This window comes from Mustela erminea, chromosome 17 (genome assembly GCF_009829155.1).
Source record: "Mustela erminea isolate mMusErm1 chromosome 17, mMusErm1.Pri, whole genome shotgun sequence".
Lineage (NCBI taxonomy): Eukaryota > Metazoa > Chordata > Mammalia > Carnivora > Mustelidae > Mustela > Mustela erminea.
In genome coordinates this window covers 6,409,092-6,421,793 of record NC_045630.1, presented here as the reverse complement: position 1 = coordinate 6,421,793, position 12,702 = coordinate 6,409,092, and the positions used below count along the sequence as shown (strand labels likewise).

Below are 12,702 nucleotides of genomic sequence, written 5' to 3'. Positions count from 1 at the left end.
TGCTGATTTACATTTTAATCTCATTCAAAAACATCCTCAAAGAAATATCCAGATAACGTTTGAGGCAATATCTGAGCACTGTGGCCCCGCCAGCGTGACACATAAAATTGACTGTCACAGGATGGACCCTTCTGTAGGACAGTAGAGAGAGGGGCCCTAGGACAACACAAAACCTGAGGAAAAGGAGAAAGGCACTTGTATGTACCTGACTAACCGCACACGTTGGATTGCTTCCTACAACTTCAGGACCCATGTTTCAAAACAAAAGTAAGCGGTTTCTTGTCTCATGACTTCTTTTCTCTGTCGCTTTCATTTAGACATTAAGACACTTCATATTTTAGGTAATAGCTAATGGGCACATTCTGGAGGAACAGGTAGGAAATTCATGACTAAATGTCTGGTTTTTCTGCTTTTAATGCAGTGGCTATTTATACATAAAGCTGTTGATACATAAAAAATTGGCATTTCCTCACTTGTATATGCATAATGTGGAAGCTTAATTTTAACAGAAGAAATGACTTGTGCCTTAGAGTAACACAGAAGGGTTTTAAGTAAGAAGTACAGTCAAGTGGCAGGCAGCGTTCTGCTCAATATAGCAAAACTCCGGGAATATTCTAAACCCTTGGGAGGCGGAAGGACAGTTAACAGCCCCGGAAGCCACAGACCCAGGGACTCCTCAGGGTTCTCTCACTCACCTGGGCCTTCTCCCTGTGCACTGGCTTCTCCACACAGCAGCAGGCATGGTCACGATCTGTTCTCTGGTCGAGCTGAGCAATCCAGAAGGAAGACAAGAATATCCCTCCCTCCACCACCAGCGGGAAAGGTCCCAGAGATTTCCCTGCACAAAGGCAGGCTTAAAAGCTTCCTGTGTACTTTTTACTTTCTGGTTTCAAGTACCCCGCCCCGCCCCGCCCGCCAAAGATGAAAGTCGGAGAGCGTTTTCTTCGACTTCCTCGAAGCTGTGAAGGAAATGACCTATGAACAGGTTTTGAAGAAAGCCACATCGGTTTCACTTTACGAATGACTTACGCAGTGTTCATGTGGATGGTACCCGATGTGAGAAACACGGGGTCAGGCGCCCTGAACTTAAATAAACGGATGTACTCCTTACATCAGAGCATCTTGATTGGTGATTAGCTTTGCTAACAACTCAAAATGGATCCTAACTGGTTAATTTTCTTTTCCCTACTGAGAGAATGTCATGTCCTTCCCCTCCAGTCCTATCTGTTGCTGGCTCTACTCCGCCCACTCGAGGTCAACATTTTAATAGATTTCCTTTTTCTAAAAAAAGAAATTCAAAACCTTTTACATTTCAGTGATCCTCAGAACTTGTCTGCCAAGATACGATCGATTTCCTTCCCTCCTCTGTCCCGAAAATAAGCCGCGGACATAAAACTTCATTATTCGTGGCCATTTTCACTGTGGCCAGGAATCAAAGTTAAAAGCTATCATTGGTCCTCAGAAAATGAAAGGCACCGTGACTGATGAAAGAGAGAACTCCTGATGTTTACCTGCCTGAAACAGGAAATGCCACAGTAACCTCACAGCCCTTAGCAAGGCTGCTGGAGGGCTGCTTTCACCACCACCTCCCAGGGACTCGGTTCTTACACGAACTCCCTGAGCCAGTGTGCGACGCATGCATACCGAAACCATCCAAGAAATGTGGAGACAGAAGATAGCTTCTAGATCAGTTTAATTCTATGACACCATAAAGTGCAGTATTTTTCTGGCAGTCTTTTTAATTATTTTTAATCTTAACCAAATGTTTACTTTTAAAACAGTCTGCGCTCTTACCTTATAAGCATTTTTTGCTTGAGTGTAGATTCTTACTAAGAACTTTAAGTAATTAAATGAAGATAGATAAGAATGCAGCGTTCAAGCCTTAGAGTCTTTTTGTTTTCTTTATCAAAAATTAATGTAATACCACTGAAAATGTCCACACTGATTGTCTACGATTATTGAATAATTGGTGTTCTTTCACTTGCCTAATTAAAAAAAAAAATCAACCTCAACAGTTACTCCAGAGTTCAAAGTTCAGATATGACTATCAGTAGTTCACATGGGCCTTTTCTGTTTCTTTGGTGGAAATTAAGTCTCCTGTACTTCAGGCCCTGGGCTCCTATTATTATCTTCTTTCGTAACTCTTACCACAGTTTTAGTAGTGTGTTTGTTTGTGTGATTATTTGTGTAACATGTTTCCCCTCCACTAAGCTGTGAGTTCTAATGGAGGAGAAAACATATCTTTGTTTACTTCTATATTCCTAATGCTCAGCATTATGTCTAATATATACTATGTGTTCAATAGAGGTTGAATGAAAGAAAAAAAATTTAAGCCATTCAGCTCAGTCCTATGAATAATTAATTCATGGCGTATGTGCTGCTCGTTGGGCTGAAATTGTTGCCCAGTGATAGACCCTGAGTTCTCAGAGGTTCTCAGAGGCTAGGTCAAGAGAGGGCAGATTGAAAGACTGACCAAAGATAGTCTGCAATGGTGGATTCAAGTAAGGTAAAGCCAAGCCAGCATCTACTGAAGAAAGCCTAGGAGCCAAGTAATGGGGAGTTCCAAGAGGGAAATCAAGTCCATCCAGAGGGTCCAGGTAGAGAACCAACAGGTGAACATTAAGAAAAGATAGAGTCTGAGTGAAAATAGGTCCAGAACAAAACACATGTGAACTCAGAGATACTGGTGAGGTTGGTGAGCCTGAAAACCGGCCTGGTTGAACACGCAGATCTACCCTCTTCTGATTTCAAGAGTTTCTTCCAAACCTATCTGTTACCTTTAATTTTGTGGCCTCATGAAATTTTATTATGGCCTTATCTTTCATCCTCCTGTCCCAAGAAACAGTGCCCCATAGCGCATATTAAATCCTTTATTTTAAAATAGTAGTTCTTTGATATTAAAGAAAAAGTTATTTGGCTTCTCCTTGAGTTGACATGTGACATTGAAGTTGTTGGTTTTTGTTTTGTTTTGTTTTGTTTTTTGTCTAAGTCTCTGGATCTTTATTAGCCTTTCCTAAGAATAGGTCTTTATTTTTTTTTTTAAGATTTAATTTATTAGAGAGGGAGAGAGAGAGAGAATGACCAGGGGGAATGGCAGAGGGAGAAGCAGACTCCCCACTGAGCAGGGAGCCTGACCCAGGGCTCTGGGCTCAATTCCAGGACCTGCGACCACGACCTGAGCCGTAGGCAGATGCTTACCCACCTGAGTCACCCAGGCGCCCCCGTACTAGGTCCTTCTCCAAAAAGAATATTCCTAAGCAGTAGGTTTGACCTTTTGACAAGATACAAAAGAAGCCCTGGGGCATCAAGAATTCCAAAGTGAAACCTTCGGGATCACTGATGTTTGCAAAAGGCACCCAGTGGCACCAAATGGCAAGGCCGGAGTGGAGAGGGAGACATCCCCGCGCTGAGCTGGGAGAGCTGGAGCGCTCTGGGGGCCTGATCACGCCTGCAGAGACTAACCCAGCAAGGGAATGGTTAACCTAGTCTCTCGCCTCAGTGTTCCGTTCTGTAAAACTCAACTTATTTTCATTTTCTCTTGGCTTATTAAATTTTTACTCTATTCTATATCCACCCCTATTTTATTCTGAAATCAATACTTACTAAATGTTCTATAGCGTCGGTGTTCCCGAGTTCACACTCAGTCCACCCCCAGATCTTATTATCAGACTTACCTCATTCTTTCCATATGATCCATTATTCTGTCAGAGTTAATCATCTAACCACATATTTTTTCAAAGAGCTGTGCTCCTGCTTTATATGCATATGATATTTATGATAGCAGTGCCTTTGAATTTTAATAAGAAGCTTCATCAAATATGCAGCAAAGCTCTGACTTACCTTGCTGAATATATGACACAAAAATTACCTTTTAGAAAGTCTGCGACTATAAATCATACTTTATCCTCACGTATTTCTTTTTTACTTTAATACAGTCTGTCTATGGTTTACAAAATGACATCAGAAGTCACAGCCCCACCCACACCCCCACCCCAGAAACGAAACCTCCAACGGAAGACGAGCTACAGCAACAGGTAGGTCAACCCATAGAGCGCCCTGCAGTGCGGACGGCGTGGGCAGGGGCAGCGGCAGGGGTTTGTGAAAGGTCCTCTGTCCGGTTGATTGCTTCACAGAGAAGGCTTGCAGGTAAAAGGTAGTGAAATCACTTAATCTGAAGATCCGTGGTTGCCTGGAAATGTACCAACGTGTGGAGACGCTGTCCAAATCTCTTCACTCTTGAATTCCCCGAGTCCTGTGTCCTCTAACCAATTTTTAAAAAGGACATGCAGTGATGTTTAGTCGTCTCTGTTTCAAGAGTTCTTCTGTGCTCTCGAACTCTTCTGGAAGGATGAGAAGGCAAGAACCTGGTGATGCTGAGTCACGTGTTTTATGCATCTGGTCATGTGACATGATCTTCACCGAGTGTTTTTTCTTGTTCTTCTGGTACTGCTCTCCATAAGCCTCTCGAAGTTCTCCCTCACTAACACTGGTGCACAGTTATGATACACGTTATGTCTTGTTTCACTGATTGATCAATAGTTTTGGTTCCAGGTAACATTTCAATGCGAACACCAGTGTCTCTTAAATAATAGTGAACTCTCTTGATTGGCTTGGTCATGGGGTATTTTCCCCCTTTTGATTGTTTTCCCCTAACATTTTACTGTGATATGGTTTATCAATAGTGTAACAGTACTTTTCCTAGTATATTTATAATCGTCATAAATGGGTAGTAATTTAGAGAGTTTCCAAGTTTCCCGTATGTGATTAGGTCCACATGTTTGTCCTGAAATGCTGATAAAATTATTCCCAAAACACATATCACTGATTTCTTGGGCTAGTATGAGGAAGTAGGATTTACTTTGAAATTATAGTACAAATAACAAATGTGTTTATTTTCTGAATTAAACATGGGGGGGGATGATTCTGATTTGGTTATTCAATATGAATAAATGTTTACAATCTCTAGAACATTTTTAAAATAAATTTACATTTTGTTAAAGCATGCAGAAAGTTTAGATTCATTGCTGTTCTAAAGTGATGCTGGCTACGTTTTTATTCAAACACTTTAATTTTCAGAGCTGTCTCATTTGATTTTTCAGATTTTGAAATTTACTTAGAATACTTAGTCTATCAGAATTTAGAGTTGAAAATTATGAGAATGTCACTACTTATTTAACTACTTCCTTAACTCTTTTCAGATTAAATATTGGCAAATACAGTTAGATAGACATCGGTTAAAAATGTCAAAAGTTGCTGATAGGTGAGTATTTCAAGATGCCCCTATAAATAAAAAAAATTTCATGTGACAGATGAGCTTAAAATGGAATCCTGTAGGAAATTTTATTTTGTTTTTCTGTTTTGCACATAGAAAACTTCCAAAGCCCTCTTCTGTCATAGTTTAAATGACAGAACGATCATTACAATCTTCAATCTGTAGCGATCCAGTCCTGCGTAGCCAGAATCAGATACAGAAGATAATTCCAAGGAGTTGAATTTTTCACTCCTGCTGAGAGAAATGAAGCTTTCAATTTATCAAGTTACTTTTTGGCAACTTAGAACCTCTCTGTAAATTCATCTTAACGTTCACACTTTTCAATGACTGCATGACTTCAGAATTTGAATTAAACACAGATTTTCAGTATTTTCCTTTTCCTCATTTGACTTTGTTACTAATGGCACACGTGCTCTTTGCTTTGGAACACTGCCACATCCTACCTCTCCAGCATGCTTCCTCTCCTCTCCAGCTTTTCCTTATTTCTTTTCTTAAATACAGATTTTTTTTTAAAAAAAAAGTTAGGGATTTCCCCTTTACCTAACTCCTGTAGATACTTTTGACAACAATTGCCTTTTAACCCGTTCTCCAAGTTGGCTAAAATCAGTTCAGCTGTGGGTGGAGTGGTTGACCAAAGGTTGGAACTGGCTCTTAGCACAGCTTTTCACACGCCGACGCCTTCCATTTTGCTTCATTTGAATGGAGGGATGTGGCCTCACTTGGATCGGGCACGGGTAGACGTGGACCCTTAGCCACGTTTGCCTTCCAAGATGCACCATAAGCTGATGCATGTAAGTTACTGAAATGTAAAAATTGCTGTTAGATTTTACTCTATAAACAAGTAATTCCTCAGCCAGACCTTCTTATATTATGTTCCATATTTTGGGCTGAGTATAACCTCAGCCAGAGAAACTAAAGAAGATGAAAATATTTTTTTCTCTCTAGTCTGTTAACTTACACGGAACAGTACTTAGAATATGACCCATTTCTTGTGCCACCTGACCCTTCGAACCCGTGGCTGTCTGATGATACGACTTTCTGGGAACTCGAAGCAAGGTATGTGACATTTTCTCCTCTCTTCAAAGATTTCACACTTATTTCAGGGTTTGGTTGAAACAGGAAGAATTCTGTAGCTGATAATTTAAGTTCAGTTTTACTCTGTGTCTCTATTTGTCCTTGCTCAAGGTAATAGTTTTTGAACCTTAGATACTTGCATCTGTGTCCAGATTTGCGTTTCCGGAGGACAGACACAAAGTGAGAGGGACAGGAGTTTCAGAATAGACTAGTCAGAGTTGAGATCTTTGGTTCTTGAAATTTAGTGCATTGTTTTTAGCTTCTCTGAAAAGGCACAGGGCCACACAGGGCCACAAAGGCCCCGTATTCAAGCAGAATGAATGCTGAATCCAGACTCAGTTAAGCCTGTACAAGTCTGCCCTTACACACTCACTTTTAAAACAAAATGAACTTACCACAAACACTCTAAGAGAATCTGACAAGAGACTGACTTCTTAAGCAAACCAAAGCACAATCTAAGACTTCCTGATTTCCTTCCTGAGAGCAGAATACTTGGGTCACTGACATGGACAAAGTCATGAGAACGTGTCCCTCACTTGACAGAGTGAGGATTCTGTACTTAGTGGTATTGTACTAAACTGTGTTTATGGACCTTTCTGCCTTTTACCCCCATCCAGTGTTCTTAAATGTTTGACAAGTGCAGACTCTTCATGCATAAGTTCTAGACTTTATAGATGAGGGATCTGGATTTCAGAATGTTGTGACTCAGCTAGGATTAGGTCACATGTTTCATCAACAGCAGACTCATTACCAGAATTGAGGCCTCTTGGTTCCCAATGCATTTTCCCCCAGTCCAGCCTACCACCTCGAGACTGTTTTTTTTTTTTCCCCCAAGATTTTATTCATTTGACAGATAGAGATCACAAGTAGGCAGAGAGCGAGCGAGGAGGAAGCAGGCTCCCTACCAAGCAGAGAGCCTGATTCGGGGCTCGATTCCAGGACCCCGGGATCATGACCCGAGCAGAAGGCAGAGGCTTTAACCCACTGAACCACCCAGACGCCCCTCGAGACTGCTTTATATAGTGGCTAAGAAATGGGCTTTGAGGTCAGAATGTCTAGAATATCGCCCCTTCTTTCCTGTCAGACACTGGAAAGTTATAACTGTCTTTGTACCTTGATTTCTTCATCTACATAGTGAGAACATAACAGTACTTGTCTCATAAAGTTGCAGAAAAAAATCTAAAAGAGAGAATCTCTTAGCACCCAATGCTCAGGAACCATTAGACACCACTGTTAATCCCTAACATATACCTCAACATGACTTCATGCAAAACCATCAGTCACAGATTTTTTTTCTGAAAGATATGTTAAAGATGGGAACTTCCCCGGGATATATGATTCTGAGGGGAAATTTAATCACAAAATACAGAATTGGCAGTGAATACATTTGGCTCTGTTTTACCTCCTACAGCAAAGAACCGAGCCAGCAGAGGGTAAAGCGATGGGGTTTCGGCATGGACGAAGCATTGAAAGACCCCGTCGGGAGAGAACAGTTCCTGAAATTTCTCGAGTCGGAATTCAGTTCAGAAAATTTAAGGTAAGACACATTGCTTGTATCTTATTCTGTCAGAGAGACTTACTGTAATATGTCTGGTTCTTTTACACAAAATAGACCAGTTACTCTCTTACCAACATGATGATGATATGAACCCACTGAATTGCTGCCTCTTGATGGAGGGGAAAACGCTAACAAAGGCAGAAGCCTGTCCAGCATTATCAATCCCTTATAAGGTTTATTTTTACCCTGTCTCTTGATCTTTTAAGTATATAATTTGATGCATTTGAAATGGAGTTTGTAAAGACGCGTAATCCTTGGACTAATGTTTGACAAAATGAGGAATGGCCGATAACAGCTAAATCATCCTTATTCATCGGTATTGATCTTCTTTGCATATTGCTTCCAAAGTAAGGTCTAGGAAAAGAGATCTGGGTGCCTACTAAATGAAAAATAACTTGGAACAAAACTATGGGCCAGTCCATCCACTTTGCACAGTTAAATTCAGCCTCAGGGCAGTTGGTATCCACACCACACCGAGCTGTTAGTAGAAAAGGGGTGTGCATTCCAGCCATCTGCTGTGAACATCATCCTTACTTATTTTTTGAAAATTTTCTAACTTGAGAGGCACCTGGAAATTGAATTTTTTCAATGTGAGACACTGCCGTGGATTTCAGTGGCCCTGTTGGCCCTCATTGAAGTGAGGGACAACTTTCCACTACATAAAAATGTTTGTCCGTGAACTCTTCCATTCATTATTCTTTTGAAACATGATATCCTAATTGACTTTCCCAGGACTTGTGCAGTCCTGTGAGATTCATTTACAGAAAGGTCCCAGCGTTCATTTATTTCCATTGGAACACTACAGCCCTAGCACTGTCACATTCTTCTCAGATGACTGAATGGATCCCAATTCCAAACCATTCGGAAATAATGGAAAACTTTGACAGATGGTCTGTGGGCTAAGCAAGATGACCACAGTCGGAACCAGGAGGAATGTGGTCATACAGGCTGCTGTCATGAGTTACTGGGATGCAGTTTCCGGTGCTTTTAAGTTGATGGGAGCCCTTTCTGACAGGGTTTTTACAAGATCTGCAGTTGCTAAGGATTCTTTTTTACACTGAGGCCACGTCATCAATTATTCAGTGTAAGAATGCATTAGAAAATAGAGCAGAGAAAGAATATTTTTTAGCCTTTTAGAAGATGGGGAAGTGGAATTTCCTCTAATTCTCTTAAGTTTTTAAATAAGGCTGACATCCTTGGGGTCACAATGAGGAAATAAACAAGGAATGAGCCTCACCAGGATCACCTCAGCAAATAAAAATGGTCCTAGTGGTAGATACAGAGAAGAAAAGAGATCCCAACACAAACTGGTGGTTAGTTAGCTTGGAGAAGCATAGAGAGAGAGTCAGCCCAGAGCTGGAGGTCAGCAAAGGCATCCCAGGGAAAATGGCTTTAGGCTGTGACCTGGATGTCTAGAGACAACCGGCCCCAAATTCCCCCCTCCCCACCCACTGAAAGGAAGAGGGAAGAAGTTTGGGCAAAGGAACAAGTGTGTGCAAACTCTGTTTCAAGGATGATGGACTGACTGCTGATTCGGCGTCCAAGCCTTGACCATTTCTCATCCCAATAATCCTACGCCACGCTAGTTGTCCAGCTAAGTCAGTTCATACAGGAAATACGACATATTTTCCATGCGCATCATATTCTAATCATACCCCCTACCGCTGTGTGTCATATTTTGTGTTTGTTATTTCTGACCATCACACATCTAATCATCACAACAGAAATGAAGTGTAAACATTTTTGCCCCATTTCCAGATAAGCAAAATATGTCTGGGGAAAGCTAATCAGCTTGTCTGAGTCAGATGGGCTAGTCATCGGCATCCTTGGCCTTCTGTACACCAGTACAGGCTACGTTCCATTGCTCCCTGCGTCTGAGCCCCATTTCTTCCACTTAGGCATCTGGTGTGACAGATTAAGAGAAACAGAACAGTTCACTGGCAGGGCTGATTGAGCCTAAAGTCTCAGTGCATCCTATCGGGCAGCTGCCTGTAAGCACCTGCTGTTTACACAGTGTAGACACTCAGATGAGCACTTTTTCCAAGTACTAAGACAGAAAAAAAAGTCAAGAAATACTGCTTATGGATGCCTTCTTCTTCCTCAGATACAACCTCTGCTGTCCATTGGTGTAGTTTTGCTCATTCCTGTTTCAGGCAGAGCACGCAGCAGAGCAGAAGTACCAAGTAAACACAGTAATGTGAGTTTTGTTGTGGGGGGTCTAAAAATATGTCAGGCACTCGAAAGTGCCTTTTACATAATTTACCTTATTTAATCTCATGGAACCCTAATGAGATAAACATTATCATCCCATTTTACAGATGAAGAACTCAAGACTCCAAGACATTAAGACACTTACTTCCTCAGATTCCAGTTAGCGTGTATTGGGGCGCGGGAGCTTAGCAGAGCCTTTCCATTCTGCTCACTTACTATCGCACCTGCAGGGAGGCTGAGGATAAGGCGATGAAGGTCTTCGGGAGACGTTTGAGGGAGTGGTTATGAGCACGTGGTCTGCCGTGAATTACCCGACGGACAGACCCCAGCCCTGAAACTCATCCCAGTTACGATGCTCATAGTGGGCGGCCTTCAACAACGGACTTAATCTCCATATCCTCCATTGCCTTTTCTTGAAAATGGGGGATGTTGTGATTAATATCTCCTCAACCCTTTATTAATTGTTCTGTCCTTTCCTAGGACTCCCTTCTCCAGCCCAGTGCTTGCCCAGCAGAAGGTTCTCTGCTCTACACTTCCACACTGTCACTTGTGCTGTCCCTTGAGAGCCCCTCCTGGGCTTCCTCATATTAGGTCGCCATTTAAATGGTGTATCTTTTTCTCTAGTGGTTCTGTTTTTTGAGGACAGAAAAACTCTTTGGATCAAGGTGTTCGAAGCATGCTGGAATGAACCTGAATGAGCACTGATGACATCACTTATGCTCCCTCAGATGGCACATGGTATTCCTATTACATTGCACAATGTCCAAATCTCTTGTTTTTGGAGGAAATGAATGGTCTTGAGCCTTCCCTTCTGAAAGCAGTGACGGTAACTTCCTGTGTAAGACACTGTCTAAATCTATTGTTACATACATGTGGTAAATAACAGTAAATCCACCGTTACATACATGTACAGGAGAACGATCTCAAGAAACTGGAAACTCACTAGATTGGGTAATATTTGCTATTCTAACTCTAGTTCAACTGTTCTATTGCTTATTTCTGACTTTTCATTAGTGCCCAAGTTAAAACTTAATGATGTGAAAGTTCTGCTGGTCATATACCTCTTAAGACTCTAGCTTGTCACGACCTCCATCTTTGTGGCCATCTGCCTATTTCATACATGACTACATCTGCCATTAGAGCGACAGTGGTCCATGTCGAGGATAACACAGACCTAGTAGTTCCCTTTTTCATATATTTTTTCATTTTAACAAATTATAATGTTACACATATTTATCTTTTCAACATTATTTCTACTTCTGACCAAAACATGTAACACAGAACAAAATTTAAAGAAGTGAAACCCATTAATACCATGTGGCCCTTTATTATTAGGCTTTGCTATTTGCTCTTATCAATCAAAATATGTTCTGGTGTTCTTAGAGTATGTATATTCTATGCAGAAGTATATATAACGTATTTCTATATTTGGAAGAAAGTCAGTATATGTTTTATCAGAGCTTCTGAATTGCTCTAAGGCCTCTGCAGATTTAAACCTTTCAAACAATGACATGTGAAAGCTGGTTGCTTCTGCCATTCCCTAACGCTCTGAATTAAATAGCCTAAAATCAGTTGCTCGCCCCGATGTCTCCATCTAGGGCCTTTTCTGATCTTGTGTCCAGTCCTCTCTCTTAATTCCAGTAAAGCTTCACTGTAATTCCCTTGCCAGGTAGAGCAGAAAATCCTCTCCATACAAACCCTCATTGCTCAAATGGACAAAAGATTCACAGACACCAGCAGAATCCCCTCCGGCATCCCCCAAGCAGATGCTCTGTGCCCCTCACTCTTACTCCCCGCAAACTCCTCTCCCTTCCCGATAAACGGTTCTCTGGCAGCGCTGTTTTGCTCTACTAAAAATTAGAGTGTAAAGAATCAGGGCTCTGGGAGATCTGCTTTCAACAAAAACACTTGAGAGATTGTTTTCCGCGTTTCCTTTGGAAAACTTGGACACGTTTGACTACACCTCGTGGAAAGAAGGGCCGTCTCTTGGAAGCCGCAGGAGGACGGAGCCCGTCCCTCCGCACTGTCGTGCATGGTCTGACCCGTCAGTGCGACGAGGACCTGCAGTTTGTGCGGCGTCACAGGGAATGTCTGGTGTCTCGTTTTGCACAGATTCTGGCTAGCCGTGGAGGACCTGAAGAAAAGGCCTATTCGAGAAGTCCCTTCCCGAGTGCAGGAAATATGGCAAGAATTTCTAGCTCCCGGAGCCCCCAGCGCCATTAACTTGGATTCTAAGAGCTACGACAAAACCACCCAGAATGTGAAGGAGCCTGGGCGGTACACGTTCGAGGACGCTCAGGTCGGTGCGCGCGTGGGCCTCACAGTGAGTCTCGAGCGTGCTTCGTCGGCACCGCAGCTACTTTGCTTAATTTGCGTTTAAGTGGCAGCTAGGCTCAGCGTTTTCAGTTTAGGTAACTGTACGTAAAATGACCCCAGTGGACTTAAAAGAAAACAGACACACATTAAAATAGTTTCTAGTAACCGGGGATGTCTTAGCAATTTTGAAAGTTTTTACATGAAAATTTCTTGAAGGGGAATAGTTGAAGTATTTGAACACTTTCACTTCATTTTCCACGTTGTCACCCAG

The 12,702-nt window shown here is 41.9% G+C and overlaps 1 protein-coding gene across 4 annotated transcripts in view; it reads left to right on the top strand.

The window, feature by feature from the left end:
* Nucleotides 1–12,702, top strand: part of RGS7 (regulator of G protein signaling 7) — a 494,238-nt gene that overhangs the window by 462,277 nt on the left and 19,259 nt on the right. For all 4 annotated transcript variants that reach the window (XM_032318237.1, XM_032318238.1, XM_032318235.1 and 1 more), the window contains 5 exons: nt 3,936–4,034; nt 5,199–5,260; nt 6,218–6,328; nt 7,758–7,883; nt 12,228–12,414. In XM_032318237.1, the coding sequence (XP_032174128.1) occupies nt 3,936–4,034; nt 5,199–5,260; nt 6,218–6,328; nt 7,758–7,883; nt 12,228–12,414 (585 nt within the window). The remainder of the gene's footprint in view (nt 1–3,935; nt 4,035–5,198; nt 5,261–6,217; nt 6,329–7,757; nt 7,884–12,227; nt 12,415–12,702) is intronic.